The sequence below is a fragment of the Perca fluviatilis genome, chromosome 3, assembly GCF_010015445.1.
Source record: "Perca fluviatilis chromosome 3, GENO_Pfluv_1.0, whole genome shotgun sequence".
Classification (NCBI taxonomy): domain Eukaryota; kingdom Metazoa; phylum Chordata; class Actinopteri; order Perciformes; family Percidae; genus Perca; species Perca fluviatilis.
This window is the reverse complement of record NC_053114.1, coordinates 16067911-16090113: the sequence shown is the minus strand read 5'-3', so window position 1 is coordinate 16090113 and position 22203 is coordinate 16067911. Positions and strand designations below refer to the sequence as shown.

General features: G+C 42.2%; 2 protein-coding genes across 5 annotated transcripts in view; both read left to right on the top strand.

Moving 5' to 3' along the window:
- LOC120556162 (zinc finger protein 609-like) overlaps window positions 1-17244 on the top strand; it is an 87013-nt gene extending 69769 nt beyond the window's left edge. For 2 of the 3 annotated variants that reach the window (XM_039795572.1, XM_039795571.1), the window contains exons 4-9: window positions 3235-3322; window positions 5633-8123; window positions 8235-8604; window positions 12710-13096; window positions 13356-13434; window positions 15111-17244. In XM_039795572.1, the coding sequence (XP_039651506.1) occupies window positions 3235-3322; window positions 5633-8123; window positions 8235-8604; window positions 12710-13096; window positions 13356-13429 (3410 nt within the window). In that variant the 3' untranslated portion in view covers window positions 13430-13434; window positions 15111-17244. The remainder of the gene's footprint in view (window positions 1-3234; window positions 3323-5632; window positions 8124-8234; window positions 8605-12709; window positions 13097-13355; window positions 13435-15110) is intronic. The other variant, XM_039795573.1, reaches the window with a different exon arrangement.
- Window positions 17245-21578: 4334 nt separating this feature from the next.
- Window positions 21579-22203, top strand: part of gramd2aa (GRAM domain containing 2Aa) — a 36866-nt gene continuing 36241 nt past the window's right edge. Inside the window, exon 1 of one of the 2 annotated variants that reach the window (XM_039795029.1) lies at window positions 21579-21892. In XM_039795029.1, the coding sequence (XP_039650963.1) occupies window positions 21753-21892 (140 nt within the window). In that variant the 5' untranslated portion in view covers window positions 21579-21752. The remainder of the gene's footprint in view (window positions 21893-22203) is intronic. The other variant, XM_039795033.1, reaches the window with a different exon arrangement.

Genomic DNA, 22203 nt, shown 5'->3' with positions numbered 1-22203 from the left:
CATACCCTTGAACATAGTTCTTTGATATTGCCAAGAAATTCCATGAATTAACACCCCTCCGGTCAAGGGACTTTATTAAGTAGTCCAGTGAAAACAATGTGTTGTAAATTATGTGAAATACCACAGTGTGAGTCTAAAGTAGATTCTGCATGGAAACAGCCTAATGGATGTGCAATCAACATATCAGTTCATTGTTTAATAAGTCAGTATCGTCGCAATGATTAAGAAGTTGCTTAATGACGAACAAGCTACAATTTTGGTAAGAAAATATGTCTACTTTTGTATGTAGGAGGGAAGAACTGGCTGTTGTACTAGAAAGAATTATCTCCAGTAAATAATCAGTACCATATGAAGAGTCAAGTAGAATTGACAGTATTGCAATAATGATGTAAAAACAAATTTCTGCCATTATTTCTTCTAGTTTAGAATAATCCAGGTGGTTTCCTCAGACTTTTTAAAATTAAACTATGTGGTTTAGAAATGTAATGCCAGCAGTGAAAACCCCTTTCCCTTAAGCCAGAGATTGAGGAATATGATAACTTGGTCCGTCGTTTCTGTAAACTATACAGCATATAAACTCGTTTTTTAGCACCATTCCCGTTTGAGTTAAGAAGCATACCCACTTCTTTGAATATCCTCGAGATGTCCCACATAACGTTGAAGGAACTACTTTATTAGCATTCACAGAAAGTATTGCAGAGGCAGAGATCTGAGGTGACCCAGAAGCAAAGAACCACTCTGACTGGATTACAGAGCTCTTTGGTTTCAACACGGGAGGGGGGCCAGGAGGACACCACACAAAAAACATGTGCAAAGAGTCTAGAAAAAAGGCATGTCAACGAATAAAGATGTAAAGAAATTAATGAAGTGAAAATTTAGCTATTGGCCTATAATGTTTTCTGTAGCCCATTTGTCAGTGATGGTGGATGTGTATTCCAATTGCTTCCCTATCCATGTGCTGGTACATTTCCAGCATGGTTTAATATCCAAATATACAGTAGTAGTTACATTTTATACGCTGCTTAATGATTAAGGTGTTTACTCACCTTTTGCCGCTGATAACACAAATTATTTCTGGACAATCATTCAACAACTTATTTGGAGTGTAAATGCTAAATAAGATTGATCACCGCACATCTTCTCTCCACGTTCACATTTTACGAAGCAAAATGTTTGCAACCGGCAGACACCTGGGAGTTGTAGTTGAGGGGAAGTACAACCCGATACAAAGATTTATCTTCCAACAGGACAGTGATCTGTATCCAACAGCCAAATGGTATGGCGAGGTAAATATTCTCATCTGAAAAGCAAATAAGGCGATTTCTCAAAATGTTGAACTATCTCTTTAAGAAACTCGGATTAGTACTGGCACCATAAACGCTAAAATTCCATGCATGTCTATTCGTTGTCACAGCTACTGAAAGCGAGGAGTCTACTTTAAAATCATTAAGGCTTTTAACAACTCACGGTATAATTTCTAAAACCCCCTCGCAAGAGAAAGCAGGGAAGACCCCTGCACATCATGAAAGACGACTCATTCATTTGCCCTGCCTTGATTTACATCCTGCCACAACCAGCTGCCAGAGCCATTTTGTGTTTGGAGAGCTAAAGGGGGCGGGCTGTTGAAGGCGTTTTTTAGAAAAGGTCTGTGTTCTTTTAATGTGACAGAACTCTGAACTCGAGAACCTCTCCTCAACGACATTTGCAGTTGACTCTAGCCTTGAACCGAGCACTCGTGTTTTCAGAGTGAAGGAAGAGACTTGTGGCCAAGTGTCAGCAGGTTCCTGTAAACATATATAAATGCCTTATACACTCGCTGCTTTATGCCAGCGGCAGCAAGAGAAAAATGAGGTCTGAACTGTGACTTGTGTGTGGGAGGGGGAAAAAGATTGTAAGCTGGGGATGGTTATACCATTGAAAAGAGGAAATGAGGGTGAGGGTGAAGGAGAGAGGGAAAACGGGGTGAGCAAGAGCAGTTTCCTAAGCTAATAAAATGTTCGGAGGGACAGAAGCTGCCAGCCAGCATTCCTGTGCCATTAGATAAGTTGGCTCACTGCAGCCTCCAGTTTCTCTGCAGTGCTGAAGTGGCAAGCTGAGGTCACCACCAGGGAGTGAGGGTGGGGGGGGGGGGATGGTGGGGGCAATAAATTCAGAATGTTTTTGTGCACGGTCGTTGCTCCTAATCCTATGAAGCTGTTTGGTTGATGATTTACTTTTGAATCTACGTGCATAAATTGCAAATTTGTCCGCCTCTACTTCTGTGCTACGATTTTTGCACTAACATGAGCTTACTGCAGTTAAATGTGTAAAAAAAAAAATAAAATAAAGTGCAGGGTTTTAGTTTAGTGATCTTGTACAGATATGCATACATACAAAACATTGTAATGACAAACTGTCGCCAGACGAACAGTATTTGGTTTCTTGAGGAGAAACCTACATAGAGTCATGTGATCTTCTGGAACAAATTTTAGATTTTAAATGGGAGGTCAGGTATCGCACTGCAGGTCGGAATGTGTAGCTCACGCCGCGCTTCCAAATTCACACGAGCCAAATGGCAACGCAGAAGCGTCTTAAGTGTGACAGATTGCAGCAATACCGGGGAAGTCAAGGAGCTTCTCTTGTACGCTCAGTTACAGTCTGTCAAACTGAACCGTTCATGTTGAATTGGTTTAACCCAGGAGCTTGTTTGTTTTTACGAAGCTGTAGTAGTAGATCCATATTCTCCCCAAAATAGTACATTTCTTGGGCTGCAAAGTGAGATAGAGGACTGCAAAAAAAAAATATATTGTTGCCCACTCTCCTTCGGGGAAATCTTCTGCACTGTGAGATGGCTTATTCAAACGGAAAGGGTGTTCAGCGTGTATTCCCCGATAACCTCAGTGTGATCATACATAGTGAGACCTTCCGCCAGTATCTTAATACAGGTTCTACAATACTGACTGCAGTCAAGTCTATTCGAGTCAATTAGAAGATATCCGTCAGTCTTGGCCCTACGGCTTTACTGTGTGAAGATTAAAAAGGTCCTTTGACTTGTAGAACTGTCTTGCATGCGACACCCTTCAGCAAAGATTAACGCATTGGTGTAACAGCAACGATGCACTTTTTGCTCGCATAGTACAGGCAGTATATAATATATTAATCTCACTGTAAAACATACTCATTTTTTTTTCTGTGTAATTTGCATTATTGTCACAGTTAACACAAAATAATGCCCTCTGTTTTCTCATCCCACAGGCATGCTGGTGGTTAATGTTACTTGGAGAAACAAGACATACGTGGGCACCTTGTTGGACTGTACACGGCATGACTGGGCTCCCCCCAGGTAGGAAGCGCTTCCCTGTTTGGTTTTTATTTTAACTGGAGAAAGCAGGGTGGTGGGAGGGGGCATAGTGATATTTAAATATGCATCATCTAATCTGCACTTGTAATTAATGTTACATCATTGTCTGGTGTTTTAAACTAAAGCTACACGCACTGATTTTACATTGTGTCTGCACTTAATCACACATTTACAACATGGTAGTTGTAAATGTCAAGGTAGAAAGAAAAAAAAAAACAACCTCCTGGTTCCATCAATCGTTGATGCAGTCTCTCTATCCAAGCTGCACTTGGCCTCTTAACCTTTTCATATTCTGTGTGATATGAATCTGCTGTAGTAGCATTCAGCTCAAGGATATACGGCATCATGCACTAACATGCTTGTGCAGCTGGACCTTCCAAGTACGTTTTAGCCTTTATCCGGAGTCTGAGAAATAAAAGATTCATTGTCAAATGGCTGATATCTTAGGAGGAAGAAGTGGAAATAGAAAGCTACTCTAACAAGCCAGCTTGCACAATCCAGTCATTGGACTAATAGCTTTTCCTCAACACTGTATAACATTCTCTATCACAAAGACTGCCATTTCTTAGATCATAATATGTGGGCGGTAGCTTAAGGTGTTTGTAATTTCTCTGTATTTGCCTTTGTTATGCAAAATACACAGGTTGTGTAAAATGCATTGCCGTGCACTTGCTTTGATTCAGAGCACCTGCATCAAATCTAAATGTTAATATAAATCTATATTTGTAATGCATGGTTAAGTGCAATAGAACAAAAAAAAATCAAGATTAAAGCAGCGCTAATAAATAAAACAAGGAGGGGTTGTATAACACTAATGTATCACAGTGTATCACAATAATGTTCACTAAGTGCAGTTTGCACAGTAAGTGAGGTTTGCTGAGTTGTATTTGCACCAAAACAGTCTTACAGTTTGCTGCACGACTACATTAGGGACACACCATGAATAATTCAGAAAGCTTTCAGCGGACTGAATATAAACTTGGGCTTGTAATGAGTCTAAATTCCTCTACCACTGCCAGACTTACGGATGTATTCACATCCCCTGCTGGGGTTGAAATTGTTTGGAGAGGCTTGTAGAGGAAGCTGTGAGTCATACCAGCCCGGTGTCTCTCTTTGTCACAGATTGCTAACCTTCAGTGCTGTGCAGAAAGATAATTACATTACTGTTATGGAGAGATAAGGCCAAACTGCTATTTTAAGTATTTGAATGACTCTGTCGTAGAATTAAAATGGACTCTGTGTTTTGATTTCAGAGCAGCTAGAATGTTCACTGCTGTCTTTTCAAATGATGTATGCATGCTTTTGAGTTGTCACGTGGCTTTGGTTATACCTCTTTCACACCAATGACCAGGGTCGGGGACCAGGTTTATCTGACCCGTGTTTAACCCTTCTTTGTCAATTCAAACCAAGCCAGTCAACACGGGTTGATGACAATTTAGATAAGACCAGGGTCACAACCCGGGAGCAATGCATACCAATTAGCTCAGGTGTTGGAAATGGGCGGGGGGGGGTTACACGTCATATTCAGTGGACAGCGAAGTTGTCACATACTCCAGTCCAGCTGTACTAGTGTTTTGTATTTACTTGAATTCCTCATTGTACAGTATATATTACAATATCGCAATAAACACAGTTAATTTCAACATTAAAAAAAATACTGGTTTGGCTTGTAATATAATTACTTCATTTTAAACATAACCTTTCAAAATCCAAACAAAACCCTAGACTTAGGTTCGGAGGGTTTAATTCTACAGTAGCAATGTATGGTATACCAAACTCCAAAAATGCGTCCGTGTTGTCACATGTAACGTTATAGACAAATTCAGTGGCTTTCTTTATCCAGTTTTTAAGCACAGAGAAGAATGTAATATATGTGTACTACTGGACTGTGGTTGTAGGATTCAGACAGCAGCATAAGTATTAGCAATAATGTCTTCAAACGCTTAGCAATGAAGGCCTTTCAAGAGCATTAGAGTTAAAAGGGACCTGTTTTTTCTTTTTACCTTGACAATCAAATGTTTTTCTTTGGTGTGGTTATCTAGCAGATAATGAAGGTAGCCACTATTTCTATACTATATCACTTGTCACATCTTAATACATAAGTGTACTCTCCATTACACTTAAAGCAGTTCAGTGCACCAATGACGATGATGTAGGTCTGTGATATTAAAGGAGTTAAAAGAAATACTAATTTTACTTGTATCTTTGTAGTATTAAGATCAAGTTTACACACAGCTTGTTTTGAAATCGACCACCACTCATTTTTAAATGTGATTTTTGCCACTACTGCAGGTTTTGCGAATCCCCTACAAGCGATCTAGAGATGAGAAATGGCCGTGGTCGAGGCAAGCGAATGAGACCGAACAGCAACACCCCTATCACCGAGAACAGTAACTCCTCAGACAACAAGGGCACCAACAACAACAAGACGCGTGCTGCCTCTAACAGCAAGGGCCGACGGGGCAGCCAGACGCCATCAGAGCGCCGTACCCCGCCTAACAACAACACAGAGGATATCAAGGCCAGTCCCTCCTCAGCTGGAAAACGCAAGACCAAACCAGCCTCGGACATGGAACCCAATTCCAGCTCCGAGGACACCAAAGGCAACAAACGTATGCGTACAAATTCCAACAGTGGAGGGGTGGGACCAACAGGTCTCCCTATTCCTTCCATTAAGACTGAGCCACTTCCCCCTCCCCTCGATCGCAGCTGCCCCTCTCCAGTTCTTATTGACTGCCCGCACCCTAACTGCAACAAAAAGTACAAGCACATCAATGGTCTCAAGTACCACCAAGCACGCGCTCACAATGATGATGACATCAAGTTGGAAATGGATGGAGAGAGTGAATATGGAGAGGACTCAACTCTCCACCCTGAACCAGGGAACTGTAATGGAGCCTCGATCTCTCAGAAAGGATGTTTGTCTCCAGCACGTTCAGTTACTCCAAAAGGCAGGAACTTTGATGCACAGAGTCCTTCACCATCTCCTGGCAAGTTTGGTTCAAAGCAGAGTAAAAAGAAAATTGCTGAGGCAGATCCAGAGGTGGGAGGTACTCCGACAGACGGGTGTGAAGATGGGCCATGCCTTACTGATGAGGCCAGTAATGATGGCATAGATGATAAGAGAGGATCAGACAAGTCTAAAAAGGCTGGCACAAAGGCTGATAAAATGCCCCAGAAAAACATGAAGTCACCACGGTCCGTTGGCCCTGGCTCGACAGCATCCCAGCAGATGTACCCTTTTCCTCCTGGAAACCCAAATTGTTCCCCGGGGCTTACCCCAATCATACAAGGGATTCCCAAGAGTCCCCAAATGAAGGGCACTCAGCCTAAACCCCCTGTCATTGGAGATGCTGCCTCAAGTAGCTCCAAAGACAAGAAAAAGAAAGACAAGAAGAAAAAAGATGGTGGGAAGGAGGCTGACAGCCCCAAGCCTCAGGGAAAGGGAGGGAAACAGGAGGACGGAAAGCTGACATACTCTGAGCCTTCTGATCAAGGCAACAAGGGGGAAGGACTCCTCAATGGTTCCTCAGATCCTCATCAGAGTCGTTTGGCCAGTATCAAGGCTGAGGCTGACAAAATTTACAGCTTTTCTGACAATGCCCCTAGCCCATCCATTGGTGTAGCCAGTCGGATAGACGGCAGTGGGATGCCACAGCCTCTCACACCACTTCACGTAGTGAACCAGAATGGTGCGGACAACTCCTCAGTCAAAACCAATAGCCCAGCCTATTCAGACATTTCAGATGCTGGTGAGGACGGTGAAGGGAAAATAGAAGGCGTGAAAGTCAGGACAGAGGACCAAGGCATCAGGGAAAGTGTCAAAAAAGCGCTCTTTCCAAACCAGACACCCAACAAAGATTCCCCGTACTATCCCGGCTACGAGACGTATTACTCGCCCAATTACGTAAACCCCAGTCCTGGCGGGCCCAATCCAGGAACGCCAGTGGCTGAAGGTCAGGTTAAGATCAAAAGGGAAGAGGACCAGGACCAAGTTGAGGAAAAAGTCAAGGTTGAGGTTCATGAAGACCGCAAACCTGACATCATTGCTCCTAGCCAGCAGCAGCAGCAGCAGCAACAACAACAACAACAACAACAGCAGCAGCAGCAGCAGCAACAACAACAACAACAACAGCAGCAGCAGCAACAGCAGCAGCAACAACAGCAGCAGCAACAACAGCAGCAGCAGCAACAACAACAACAGCAACAGCAGCAGCAGCAACAGCAACAGCAGCATCAGCAACAACAGCAGCAGCAGCAACCCTCAGTCATCCAACAGCGATCCAACATGTACATGCAACCTCTTTACTACAACCAGTATGCTTACGTCCCCCCGTATGCATACCATCCCGATCAAGCCTACCATAACCACTTAATGAACACCAACCCAGCCTACCGGCAACAGTACGAGGAGCGGCAGCGACAGATGGCTGCCGAACAGCACCGCGCCGAGAAGAAGTCAGACATCGCCCTAAAAGAACGAGAAGCCTCCATGAAGGAGGAGTGGAAACAAAAGAGCCCGATGCCGCCAAGCCTCTCCAAAGCCCCAAGTCAGTCAGACCTCGGAAAGACGCCGCAGGCCCCAAGCAAATCCAGGGAGTCGCCCTCTGAGCCCTCCTCCAAATCCCTTGGAAGCATAAAGGGGGAGGACCCAAAGTCCCAGCAAGCGGAGGGGCTAAAGATGAAGCTGACTGAAGGGGGCCACCATGGAAAGGAAGACTCCAAGCAAGCACTGGAGTCCAGAGGTCAAGCAGGGATGGAGCAGGCCATGTGGTACAGACAGGTAAACCCCAATCTAGAACAACAGTGTTAGAATACATGCTTGTGAATCTGTTGTGAGCGTTGTGTCGATATGTAGATGCTGATTTGCGCTGTCCTTGTCTCCCGTGTTCAGCAGTACCCCGAGAGCCAGAAACCCCAAGCAGAAGACGAACACCAGCAGCAACAACCTCGATGGAAAGATGAAAGGGACCGAGAACGGGAACGGGATCGTAAATTAAAGGATGACAGGCCCCGGCCCAAGGACAGTCAAAGTGGGCCCAAGGAGGACGGCAAAGAGGGTAGTGATCCCAGAATCACTTCTGAGGACCACCGGGTCATGAGCAAAGACTCTCGTTCTAATCCACACATGCAGTTCTCATCACCACTAGCACAGCACCAAGGCTACATGCCCTACATGCATGGTTACCCCTATGGACAAGGCTATGACCCCAACCACCCTGGATACAGGGGCATGCCCGCAGTCATGATGCCGAATTACCCAGGTATGACATTTCATTAACTCGAAATATGTGTAAATATGTAAATTTTTTATGTTTGATTTGGTGACATCCTCAGTAGTTCCTATGGTTTCTTCAGGTCAAACACATGCCAGACTAAAATTAGCACTGATTTAGAATGGTGTTTTAAGCTGTTGACCCTACCTGTGTACTATGGCTTTTAAATTAGATGGAAAGGCAACAAAGTCAATGTGGCTTTAATAGTTTGTTTGTTTGGAAAACACAATGGCTCTAAGGATTTGTAAGTACAGCTTTAGATTGTCCATGTTGTACCAGTACCAGTCTCAGTAGGATCTCCGCATGTGTTTGTGATTATTTCATTCACAACTGGCTGATTTTTCTGCACAACAACTCAGTTTGCAGCAATGATTGTGTTGTTTCACTAGAAATTGCAGTTATGCTTGAAAATAGTAAAGCAGCATGAAATAATTGTAATCGTTTGATGGAGCTTGGGGGCAAAACACCGCATGGGAGTAATATAGTTAGATAGGTCATGTAAATCGAGGATTGATTTTCTGGTTCTATGGTTATAATTATGATGATTACAGTGCCTTGCGAAAGTATTCGGCCCGCCCCTTGAACTTTTCGACCTTTTGCCACATTTCAGGCCTCAAACATAAAGATATAAAACTGTAATTTTTGTGAAGAATCAACAACAAGTGGGACACAATCATGAAGTGGAACGAAATTTATTGGATATTTCAAACCTTTTAAACAAATAAAAACTGAAATGGGGGCATTGCAAAATTATTCAGCCCCCTTAAGTTAATACTTTGTAGCGCCACTTTTCTGCGATTACAGCTTGCAGGTACAGCTTGGGGTATGTCTCTATCAGTTTTGCACATCGGAGACTGACATTTTTGCCCATTCCTCCTTGCAAAACAGCTCGAGCTCAGTGAGGTTGGATGGAGAGCGTTTGTGAACAGCAGTTTTCAGTTCTTTCCACAGATTCTCGATTGGATTCAGGTCTGGACTTTGACTTGGTCATTCTAACACCTGGGTATGTATATTTGTGAACCATTCCATTGTAGATTTTGCTTTATGTTTTGGATCATTGTCTTGTTGGAAGACAAATCTCCGTCCCAGTCTCAGGTCTTTTGCAGACTCCATCAGGTTTTCTTCCAGAATGGTCCTGTATTTGGCTCCATCCATCTTCCCATCAATTTTAACCATCTTCCCTGTCCCTGCTGAAGAAAAGCAGGCCCAAACCATGATGCTGCCACCACCATGTTTGACAGTGGGGATGGTTGTGTTCAGGACTGTGTTTGTAACTTTTTACGCTCAAAACATAACGTTTTTGCATTGTTGCCAAAAAGTTCGATTTTGGTTTCATCTGACCACAGCACCTTCTTCCACATGTTTGGTGTGTCTCCCAGGTGGCTTTTGGCAAAACTTTAAACGCACACTTTTTGTAGGAAATCTTTAAGAAATGGCTTTCTTCTTGCCACTCTTCCATAAAGGCCAGATTTGTGCAGTATACGACTGATTGTTGTCCTATGGACAGAGTCTCCCACCTCAGCTGTAGATCTCTGCAGTTCATCCAGAGTGATCATGGGCCTCTTGGCTGCATCTCTGATCAGTGTTCTCATTGTATGAGCTGAAAGTTTAGAGGGACGGCCGGGTCTTCGATTGTTGTAGTGGTCTGATACTCCTTCCATTTCAATATTATCGCTGCACAGTGCTCCTTGGGATGTTTAAAGCGGCGGAAATCTTTTTGTATCTCCAAAACCGGCTTTACACTTCTCCACAACAGTATCTCGGACCTGCCTGGTGTGTTCCTTGTTCTTCATGATGCTCTCTTAACTTTACGGACCTCTGAGACTATCACAGAGCAGGTGTTTATATACGGAGACTTGATTACACACAGCTGGATTCTATTTATCATCATTAGTCATTTAGGTCAACATTGGATCATTCAGAGATCCTCACTGAACTTCTGGAGGGAGTTTGCTGCACTGAAAGTAAAGGGGCTGAATAATTTTGCACGCCCACTTTTTCAGTTTTTATTTGTTAAAAAAGTTTGAAATAGCCAATGAATTTTGTTCCACTTCATAATTGGGACCCACTTGTTGTTGATTCTTCACAAAAAATTACAGTTTTATATCTTTATGTTTGAGGCCTGAAATGTGGCAAAAGGTCGAAAAGTTCAAGAGGCGAATACTTTCCGCAAGGCACTGTATATGTGGAAAATTATACATAACATATACTATAAAAAAAATAGAGGCATCCTTCCATTCTTAAGTTTTGTTGCAGAAATACTGAAGGAGTTGGGGAAAATCCACAAATTCCTGAAATGGTCTGATACAGTATACAGTATGTAACACAAAGAATATAGTATATGTGTTAGAGCTCTCAGTCTTCCTCTATAATACAATTTGAATTGCATTTGTTTTGTTTTTTTTAATATTTGCATATTAAATGCTCAAATGCAGCCTGTTATAAATATGTACTACACTACTTAGGCTTATGCATTGTCAATGCCACTATACGCATGTAAGCTCTGTTGTAAAGGCTAACGTTCCTCGGTTAGCACAATGACATCATGTTATAAAGCACAGCCAAAACGATGTGTCATAAACTAACAAAAGTGTTAGCCACGATGCTAACGGCATTGATAACTAAGACTAACTGTGCTACCACTACTATTTTAGGGATTTATTAGCAACCTGTTTCTTGCAGATTGTCACGTTACTCAGAATACAGCTATATACAGTAATATATGAAGTTGAAGCTAACTCTGACAGCTGTAGGGCAGCTAACATTAACTTTAGCTGTCTCCATGAAGCTCCCAGCTAAGCTAACGTTACTATATATAACTATAGCAGTTAGGAAACCAGAATGAGCGAGCTAACTACTGATAACATAAGCATTTTGGCTCGGTGGATGTCGATTTTAAAGTCATGTTAAAACTATTTCCCTGCCGCATCCTGTCACTCCCCCCTGTGCTAACGTTACTCGGTACATAACGTTAGCTCACAATGCCTTGTGTTTCTCACTCCCGTAAGTTATTGTTCATCAGACATGACAAGAGGAAGATTAGCTAACGTTAGCCAACCTATTTATTAAAAAAAAAAACATTTGAATAGTAATTTCAGCATTTTAATAGTATTGCTTTTTTTACTATTCGAATTATATTCGACTTTTGGAATTCGTTCCAACAGCCCTAATATGTGTATACTAAATGTGAGAGAAATAAATGCATAGGTTTTTATCACACCAACATGGCTTGTCATTCACCACCAGATGAAGAGGCAACCATACTATTGATAGCTTACACAGAGAAAAATGCTGGTCTTAAGCCAACTTCTGTAAATCAAATAAAAACACCCCATTGGGCTCAGTGTGGTCAACCACATTGCAATATTTACAGTGTGAATAGAAATGATCCCATGTAGAGCAAATATGCGGGTACTATTCTGTTAAACCACGTGTCAAACTCAAGGCCCGCGGGCCGAACCCGGCCCCTGGCAGGTTTTGATCCGGCTCGCATATCTATTTAGGTTCACAATAAATGATGGCCCGCCTAGTTGTGCACCAAAACAAAAAGACAGGAAACTGTTTTTCAAATGGCAACTACATGACGACTTTGAGACTCCCAGAAATTCCCACAGAAGCAGAGAGTTTTTGAAATTAAAACCGGGAAACGGGTTGCTGTGAGTCAACTTTTAAAATGTAATCTTTTTTTTGCTTGATTTGCCAAATTCTAAGATTTCTAAGGAACTATTTGCTGCCTTTTTTTAGGGCTTTATGTGGACCAAACTGTAAGTGAGAAGACTAATTTAGACATGGAATAATACAGTCAAAGATATTTGACTTTTTCATGTCTGGCCCTTCGTGCAATTCTCCTTTTCCAGTGTGGCCCTTAGTGAAGTTAGTCAGTTAGTCAGTACCTGGATCCAACTTTATTAAGTAGATGCTGTGACATTTTGTCCAGAAGTCAAAATGGACTGGTTGGTGACCAGAAATCAGTTGTGTTGACTATTCAGCTTGATTGACGTACGCATAATGAAGAGTAGTCAATCATCACTTGACACATTTTTATTCCACATTAACCTAATTTTGAACCATCAATATTCTTCATCACTCTTAGGTTCGTACCTTCCTGGAGGCTATCCGTTTTCTCCATATGGCAATAAAATGGCCGGAGCTGAGGAAGGCGGTGACAAATCCCGCGCTAGCCCCACTGTCACCAAAACGGCAGCGGACTCCAAAGCCCTGGATATCCTGCATCAGCACGCCAGCCAATACAAGAGCAAATCCCCCACAGTGGGTGACAAGCCACCTCATGAGAGGGAAAGAGAGCAGGACAGAGGAGCTGGCGGAGACAGAGATCGGGAAAGGGAGCGGGAGCGTGAGAGGGAAAGAGAAAGAGACATGGACCGACCACGCTCCTCACCCTCCCAGCGCATCATGCCCTCGCACCACCACCTGGGATACCCCCTGCTCTCAGGACAATACGACCTGTCCTACGCCACAGGTCAGTCAGTCGCTCTATCTCGCGGTTTGATAATAGATTCACTGCACTAAATGTTATATACGTACTTAATAAGGTACTATACATGCAAAGTATATTAATGCCTGTTACCTAAATAAAAAAAAAAAGGCCCACAATTCAGAATATTTACTGTAAGTAAATGCAGACTGTTAAATTTTTTCAGATGACCAATCAGCAATCTAAATTCAGAACCTAAATAGGAAATATCACTGATAGCCATACATTTTCCGACTCGCCTTAGGTCTCTCCTCATCAGCTATTGTTGCCAGCCAACAAGCAGCAACCCCCTCCCTCTACCCGCCACCACGGAGGTGAGAACGGTAAGGACCCCCCCCCCTTTAGTTGGAGAGACACTCAAAAGGCTGACCGTAAAACCAAACACAACCCCACTGAGACACAAACGGATAGCAGCGTTTGCGAACTCGACAAATGCAAGTGGCAGACTTCGTGCTTCACGCGCAACTCTAGTTAGCTGGTATATTTAGGTTATGAGTACTGGCAGATTATAAAAAAAAATTAAAAAAAACACCCTGCTCTCTACTCTTTCCGCACAATATTGATGTTGCAGACTCAGAGGCGGCAACATGTAAAAAAATAAAATAAAAAAATAAAAGAAAGAAGCAAACCGATCCTGGCCAAACAAAGCCCTCAATACTCTGCTGCAGTCTAGTACAATATGCAGCACAGCATTTAGCCCCTGAGCTCATCCATCCTAAGTAGGTCCTCTGAGGACAAATGGATCATAGTGTTGATAATAGAGACGTGGAATCAGCCCTCCAAGACACTGAGCCAGAGCAGCCTGCACTGCCCTCTAGTGGCAGCTCTTTGAAAGGCCTACTGAGTCATTTGATAAATAAATGCATGGCTGTTGATTCAACTTTATGGTCATTTTGGAGGATGCAGTTTTGTGGTGCTTTTGCACTGTATTGCACTCAACAGAGAGGTGGATTCTGAGGACAAAGTAATAGAAACGCCTGTCAGTATAGTGCAAAAAAAACAAAAATCATTAAAAAGCACCACAATCTACAACATCCTCCGAAATAATCACAAAGTTGGATCAATGCATTATAACCTTCATGAAGGTAGGATAGGTTGTAGGATTGTTGTATTAGAATGCGTTAGGTTCAGCTAGGTGTACCTAATAAACTGGCAACTAAGTGTAGGCTGCAGGTCTAACACATTTAAATGAATAGCCCCCCCAGTGGTGAAAGTAGTCATACCTTTACTTAGAAGTACCACCAAAAAAACTGCATTACAAGTAAATGTCCTCCACTCTTACTTAAAGGTGCTGTAGGTAGGATTGGGAAGATCCAGGACCCAAACGGTCTTCTAAGCCCCTCCCCCCACAAGGGAGAATGAATGCGTGTGCATGAGCAGTGATTGACATGCAGTTAGACACCCCCCACCCCACACACAAAGTTAGTTTCATAAGTCTTACCTACTGCACCTTTAAGTAAAAGTACAGTAGTGTTATTAGTAAAATGTACTTTAGACAGTAAAAGTACTCATTATGCATAATGGCCACTTCCACAGTGCTACATTACTGTATATATTATATTATTGTATTACTATTATTATGTATGCATTAATGTGTAAACAGCGTTTTAATGTTGCGGTTGGTCAGAGTGTTTACATACAGTTGTGTTCATATAGGTTAGCATCGTCTTTTTTTTTTTTTTTTTAAGATGATCGTATTGTAAAATCTTAATATACATACTTTTTCTAGTAAATATGGCTCTCAAATAAATGTAACGGAGTTATAAGTACAATTATTCCCCCTGAAATGTAGTGAAGCAGAAGAATGAAGTAGCCTAAAAGTACAAATGCTTCTGTCACTACACTGCCTGCCTCATAGAGAAGAATCACAGACGCGTAAAGAGCTTTTTTTAATATATATATATATATAAACAGCCCCCTGTTCTTTGAGTTTGTGTATTGTATGTATTTGATAAAGTCCTCTGGTAATAAACAAGCCTTTCCTTTGTTTCTGTCGCAGGGAAACCTGACCGTCACACCTCAACCCTGCAAAGATTCATGTGACTGGCTCACATGAGAAGAAAGTCTCCCGGGCGTTCCCTTTTTTTAACACATCAGTTGAATGGTGTTTCGATCTGTATTTTTTAGTTCGTCTGCCACGAGGCTAGGCAGATGGTCGTTTTTTTTTTTTTTTTTTGGGTCCTCCCCCTCTCGTAAATGACCCCAAATTTGTCCAAACCCTCGGACTGGAACAGAAGTGATAATAAGCCAGGTTCAAAGCCATCGCTCTGCCTCACCATGCAGAGCTAACACCAACCCGCTGATCATCTAGTCTTTGCACTGTCAACAGATACAATGCAAAAAGAGACTATTGGACTGCCGGAACAGCTTTTTTTTGTTGTTGTTGTTTCTTTCTTTCTTTGACTGCATTGTTGTTGTTGTTGTTTGTTTTTTTTTGGGTCACACGCAGAAAGAAATTGGCAGGGGATTTTTTTTTTTTTTTTTTGAGGAGTTGGGTGGCTGATGGGGAAAAGGGGGGAGTCAAACTAAATTAAAGACTGAAAAGAAAAAGTGAATCCTATTGAAATGATTTCAACTCTACGTCTTTTGGCTTATCGTATGCCGTGAAACAACAGTACATCCTTAACTTGACACACGTTTGGCTATATTTTGTGGGGGGGAGAGGGAATATGGCAACAGCTGCTTTCTTCAGAGACTTGAGAGCCTGAGACTGAAGTTTATTAATTTTTTTTTTTTTGTCGTTTTCCATCATCATTGTCAATATCCATCCTCTTTGAACCCTCAGTTCTTGTTTCAGGGATGATGACGACGTTGTTTGTTTTTTTTTTTTTTTTTTTTGCGAAGGGACCGCACACACCTCAATGGAGAATAAACACTATTCATGTTTTCATTTTTTTTTTTTTATTTTTTCTCAATTAATACTTCACTTGTACTCCGTATCGTTGTGTTCATCCTTGAATGTGTCTGATGCTGGTAGGAGTCCTGTTTTCCTCACAATGAAAACGTCACATCTGTCGTTGCACTCAAAACGGTGAAGCCACATTAGCGAGCGGTTAATTCGCTGGGGGGGGGAGCGGGGGTGGAGAGTTGCCATCGCTGCATTTTTGCCACTCGTTGGGGGTTTTTACTGTAAGATTGTGCTTCATCCAGCTCGTCGCATTTTGATTTATTTTTTTATTTCTGTAAAAGATGTGAAATTTCACTCAACTTGTGTATTTTTTTTTGCTGTAAATTTAGACTTTTGGCCTACTTTTTTTTGTGCATAAATGTTTATATTTATCCCCGCACGCAACGGTTTAAAAAAACAACAACAACCTGTCACTGTTAAATAGCTTTCAGCCTTCGCGGCGTTTAACATCATGTGCTCGGATCGTTGTTTCCCTAGACATCTTGCTGCGCTGCTTGTTTTCCCCCTGCTTTGGTTGTCTTGCTGCACTTGTTCATTTTTTTTTTTTTTTTATTTATTTATTTTTTTTTTTATCATCAAGCTACGGTCGCATTAATCCCAACATGCAGCGTGCAATTAGACTGGACCCAGACCTCCGAATCACTGTCCACATCTCAGATCTTTTTTTTTTTTTTCAGTGATTCAGTGGCAACTCTTAACTGGCAGATTAAGCGAAAACTAAACGGTAAAACGGACTGATATTTCAGGCTGTCGTTCGTTGTCAAAAAGGGGCAGAAATGTCTCTGGGTGCTTCGCTTGCTTGTGTGGCTTCACCATAACACACGTTCACCTCGGGACAGCTAGCTCGGTGTTCCTAACCGGCGGCTAGCTTTGGATTTAACTGGGCCAATTAGTCGGATACCTCAGACGCCGGCTTTCTCTGTTCAGTTGCTGCCTGTGCAGTTTAGGTCATGATCCCAAAAACAAAAATCTTTCAGCTGTTAACAGAACGAGCCAATCAGATGCAGACAATGAACTGAAATAAAAAAAAAAAAACAAGGGAGAGCAAAAGCTAACGTGGTTTGAAACAAGTGAAATGGAACCTTGATCGCGCACACGTGACCGAAGTAAGCAGGCTCAAAGTTCAGCTGAGAAGAAGCATGTTGCTCTAGGCTCGCCTTTTGGATCTCAGACGGGTGGCACCGCTCTGTAAATTCACTTTAAATCCACAGACAAAAAAAAAAAAGCGACAGTCAACATGGTTCTGTTCTAGCAGAAGGGCCATGGTGGCTTTAAATTACAGTTCTCTTGTGCCTCAGGGGTCGTAAGTGAAATTCTATCCAGATGCTCTTTGCATCGATTTGAGAGGTCTTCTGTTCATGGGTGTTGTGGGGGGGGTGGTGCACATTCTCTGCTCTGAGCTGGGTGTTCTGTTGCAGTGGTTTCATTCATAAATGACAAATTAGCTCAGGATTGGGACTTGTTAAAAGGATTTACGTCTTTCCGTTCCTCTGATGCATTCTAATCGGAGTAGAATATTGACCATGTCATTCAATTTTTCTTGACTCTGGTTTTTACACTTCACATTTACTTTAATGTTCCCATTGTTGTTGTTTTTCTTGTTCTGTTCTCATTAAATACTGTATGTGATGGAGTCCGCCAGTTCACCTCCCGTCTAATACCCTCTGAAGTTGGATGTTGGCTGTTTGTTGAGACACTGCTCATGATTGTGAAACTGCAGCAATTCATTTTGAGGTTCGCGGACATTCCCAGTAAATAAGTTGCCAGTTTCTTGTCCCACGGGAAGGTTTGCGAGATGGTTTGTCCTTTTTTCACCTTTTTTTTTTTTTTGCGCATTTTAAAGAGAAGAATGGTTGACATGGAAAAAAAAGCTGAATGTGGTGGTGTTTGACTTGTACTTAATCTGTAAGGGTAATCTAGGCAGCTGTGATGTTGTCATTAAAGTCGGTGGGTTTTAGTACCAGCAGACTGCATACAGTACATATAGTTTTTATCAGACAATGGTTGTGACAAGTGCATTTGTTCTCTCTCTGAGAGTAGTAATGTTATCTCAGTAGTAAGCAAAGCCCAGTGAAAAATCATATATACTGAAATGTATGAAAAAGCCAGAAAAGTAATGTTTGCTATCAACATATTGGAAAGTGCTTGGCTCTTGTTATTTTGCAAGACTGTATTTGTTTCATGGTGAAGAGTATATTTATTGGCCAGCAGTTGTCTCAATTGGTGCCTAGTTGAACATTCTTCTGTGAAAACGCAGAGACACTTGCTCGTTCTGTCCTTTTTTCCCCCGAACCCACCTGCTGTCACACAACCCCCTCCCCCCCCAGAGTACCAGTTCCTGGTGCTTGCAAGGATGTTTACAATGTCTTCATTTTTCTTTGCGTGAGAAATTCAGAACGCTTCACCCTCACCTCCTTTCTCCCTCCCTTCAGGAGTTTGTGTAAAGTGTACATTGCCATGGTTCTTTTTTATACAATACTCTGTAACTTGCCTTTGTAAATTTGGGCTGGAAAAAAATAAATCTTTTTATGAGACAATCTGTCCCGGGAACTGTTGAATGGCTTCTGCTCTGTGGGTGCTGTGGAATGGAGATAACGCTGTTAAAGGATGCCAGTTGCAACTTCTTTGTGCAGGTGTTACCTTCAAAGTAATACTTTACACTTTACAGACTGTTTTATTTTACATATAAATTAAGAGTTTTAATTAAGAATGCACAGTTTAACGCACAGGTTCATCTATGAGTGAGTCGTGGACATTAAACTGAAGGGTGTCCGCGGGGTTTTAAAAGGTAAAGTATTAAAAGGTAGTAAATCAAATTGGTAAAAATGAAGGCCATTAAAAGGTATTAATCGCCATTTTACGAGGTATTCACTTTTTGAATTATTTTTTGTTGTTGCAAACTGTGAGTTGTCAATTTGTTTTATTATGTCTATTTAAGTTGATCGCGTAAAGTTCGTGTGATATTATATCCTAACCCGCGTCAGGTGATAGCCTATGATCCTGAAGTCGACGTCAAACATTTCACGGGGATGCGGATGAAACATTTTGCGCGCTGAACTGGATGACTAGTGGCCGCTGAACGTCAAGCTCCTTAACAGCTCGGACAGCTAGGCTACCTACACAAACGGGGGCAAATGCACATTTTCTAATAAATGGCTAGAGGACCTGCCGTTTAAAGGTCCCATGGCATGAAAATGTCACTTTGAGGTTTTTTAACATTAATATGACTTCTCCCCCAGCCTGCCTATGGTCCCCCAGTGGCTAGAAATGGTGATAGGTGTAAACCGAGCCCTGGGTATCCTGCTCTGCCTTTGAGAAAATGAAAGCTCAGATGGGCCGATCTGGAATCTTGCTCCTTATGAGGTCATAAGGAGCAAGGTTACCTCCCCTTTCTCTGCTTTGCCCGCCCAGAGAATTTGGCCCACCCATAAGAGAGAGAGACATCATGGCTTTCAAACGAGCAAAGTGGCAGTTGGTCAAGGCCACAGCCCCCCCCTCTCTCCTCCTCAATAGCTACAGACACAGAAATGGCACATACTAAGGAAAGCTCATTGTGGTACTGGCTCTAGTGGCTGTAATTCTGCACCAAGGCTGAATTTCGTGAAAGAGACTTTAGATACAGTATTAGGGGACCACTAAGGTCTATAGAAAAGCATCCAAAGAGCACCATGTCATGGGACCTTTTAAAGACTGGCTCAGGCCTGTAGACAGGAAAGCCCGGCAGGCTTTTGTAAAAAAAAAAAAACATCAGTATAACTTGGATGGGGGGTTAACGCTCTTCGGTCGCATATGCAGCGTGCCAGCCATAAATCTGGAACACGCGGAGAACCGTTAACAATCTCCAGTTTCCGTGCTGCTGCTACCGTCGGGCCTACACCACCGCAAACCAGTGCCACCGTCCAAACCAACGTTTTATGGACCTTTTTCATGGCAGACATTTTGACTTGTCATAGTAGGAGAAGGAGAAGCACAGCTGAAATTGATAACCTTACCGATGGCTCAGTTCCATCAAGTGTCCCAGTAAGCTATTTCAGTGAGTCAGCATGCACAATACCAGGGCCTCTCCTAAGAGGAATGCAGCCATCAGTAATGGTTTTGAATACACCTTGTGCTTTTCCTACTACGACATGTCAACATGTCTGCCGTGATAAAGGTCTATAAATGTCAACGTGTTGCCGTACCAACCTGCGTGTTGGTTTTAAAAAATATTGAGAAGGTATTAAAAATGGTGTTAAAAGGTATTGAATTTACCTCCAGGATTTCTACATATACCCTGAACTGATTTTAAAAGTTTTTAGTCTAAAGTCACCAGAATGCAGGAAGTAAGTGTCCAACATAGCTTTTTAATTCTTATTTAAAATTGACCATGATGATGCTAGAAATGCACATTAGATTCGATATGATGCCTTGATGTCTTTCTCCCCCTCCTGCCCCGTTATTTTATTTTTTGTTTTTAGTTTTACATTTCAATTTAGATTTTACTTTACTACAAATACTTGTATTTGTAGTGTTGTGATGCTAGTTCAGGGCATTTTGATGAATGATGTCTATGATGGATGTTTGAAGAAAAAGGTTAGAAAAAAGGGAAATTATTATTATTCTGCTGATACACACTTTATTCTATGTATTTCCGGTGCAATTTCCATCAATAAACAGATTTATAAAAAAAGAAAAAAAAGAAATGCACATTAGAATATGGAAATTGCACTGTGGCATTTGGCCACAGGAGAGCAGTGTCTCTAAAGCGGTCTCAGCTGAATCAGATTCAGCCTGTTTTGGGGAGTTTTACTGCTACCTGAGCCGGTTTGGTTTAACACAATATAGGCCATTTGATTTGATACACATGCCGTTCAGGAAACACTTCACTGCATCTTTGTACAATTTCTCAGATGTTTTAAGGTTTCAGTTTTATTCGGTATTTAATCCTGAAACAAAATCCGGCAGTTTACATCCTTGTTTACTAGCTTGCAGTCTGCTTCTTCCCTGCCTTTGCTGCTGCAGCATAGTGTATATCTTGGCATGGGGTACCCTTAAATCAGAGTTTAACCGTGTGTGTGTGTGTGTGTGTGTGTGTGTGTGTGTGTGGAGGGGGAAAGTATTTTAATGTCTTTAAACATTTCTGGGGGGGATCTTTCAGCCAATAGCTCTGCTCTGTATAATTTTAAATTGAATATCTTTGGATAGATAGAAAAATAAAACAATTAGTAGTTGCAAAACCTAGTTGTATTTAAATAGGTGTCAAGCAGTCCACACTCTTCAGTACATCATGTTAACACACACACTGTAGAAACTGTATCTGCATCTGCCGCAGCATTCACTCCTATCAATCAGTCAGTTTGGGTATTTTTAACTGCCCCTAATGCTCCTGCACTGACAGCACGCTGTGTGCATTAGCATAATGCAACATCAGTGACAGGGAGCGATTACGCTAGGGATGATTTTGTTGAGTGTAAATGGGAAATCTGATTATCCCTGATGCTCTCAGCTCGGGCAGAGGGAGGAGGGCCAGAGAGAGAGAGAAGAGAGAGAGAGAGAGAGAGAGAATGAGGCTGGCTGGCTGGAGGAGAGATTCAGAGGGAAGGAGGGGTTAAGATAGCAATGTGCTGAGCCAATGGCTTTTGCGCAGAGCAGCTGGCTGGCATCAGGACAGGCCGCTCGGAGGAAGGATACCTCGAGAACGGCTCCTCTTCGCTTGCTGTAGGACACTGAGGGGGTGACTTCCAGGAGGTGTTCATGGGATGCACTATCTACGCTGCCAGCCCTAAGGCCCTGCCCGCCGACGAGGCCCCAGGCCAGGACAGATACTACCAGCTCCCCCACCTCCGCCACCCTCATGGTAACTGCGGTCAGAGGATAGCAGCCGGCAGAGCCAGGTCAGTCATCACCACACAGGAAGTACACTGAATGTTTGGCATGCTTGTCATGAGTTACACTGACAAGGTGAATCCAGGTAAAAGCAATTGATGCTTAGTTAATGGCTCTTATTCCATCTCAACCAATCACAGAGGAGGATATGGGGAGATTGAGAGGGATTTTTGAACTGGGCTACATGGGATGTGGATGGAAAAGTAACTTTATCATTAGGGAAATGTCCCTCATGATATGTTTTTTTACATTCAGCGTTTATATCTCTTCGGAAAAACACTTTGAATTTAAAAAATGAGTAAATTAAAATATATATTAC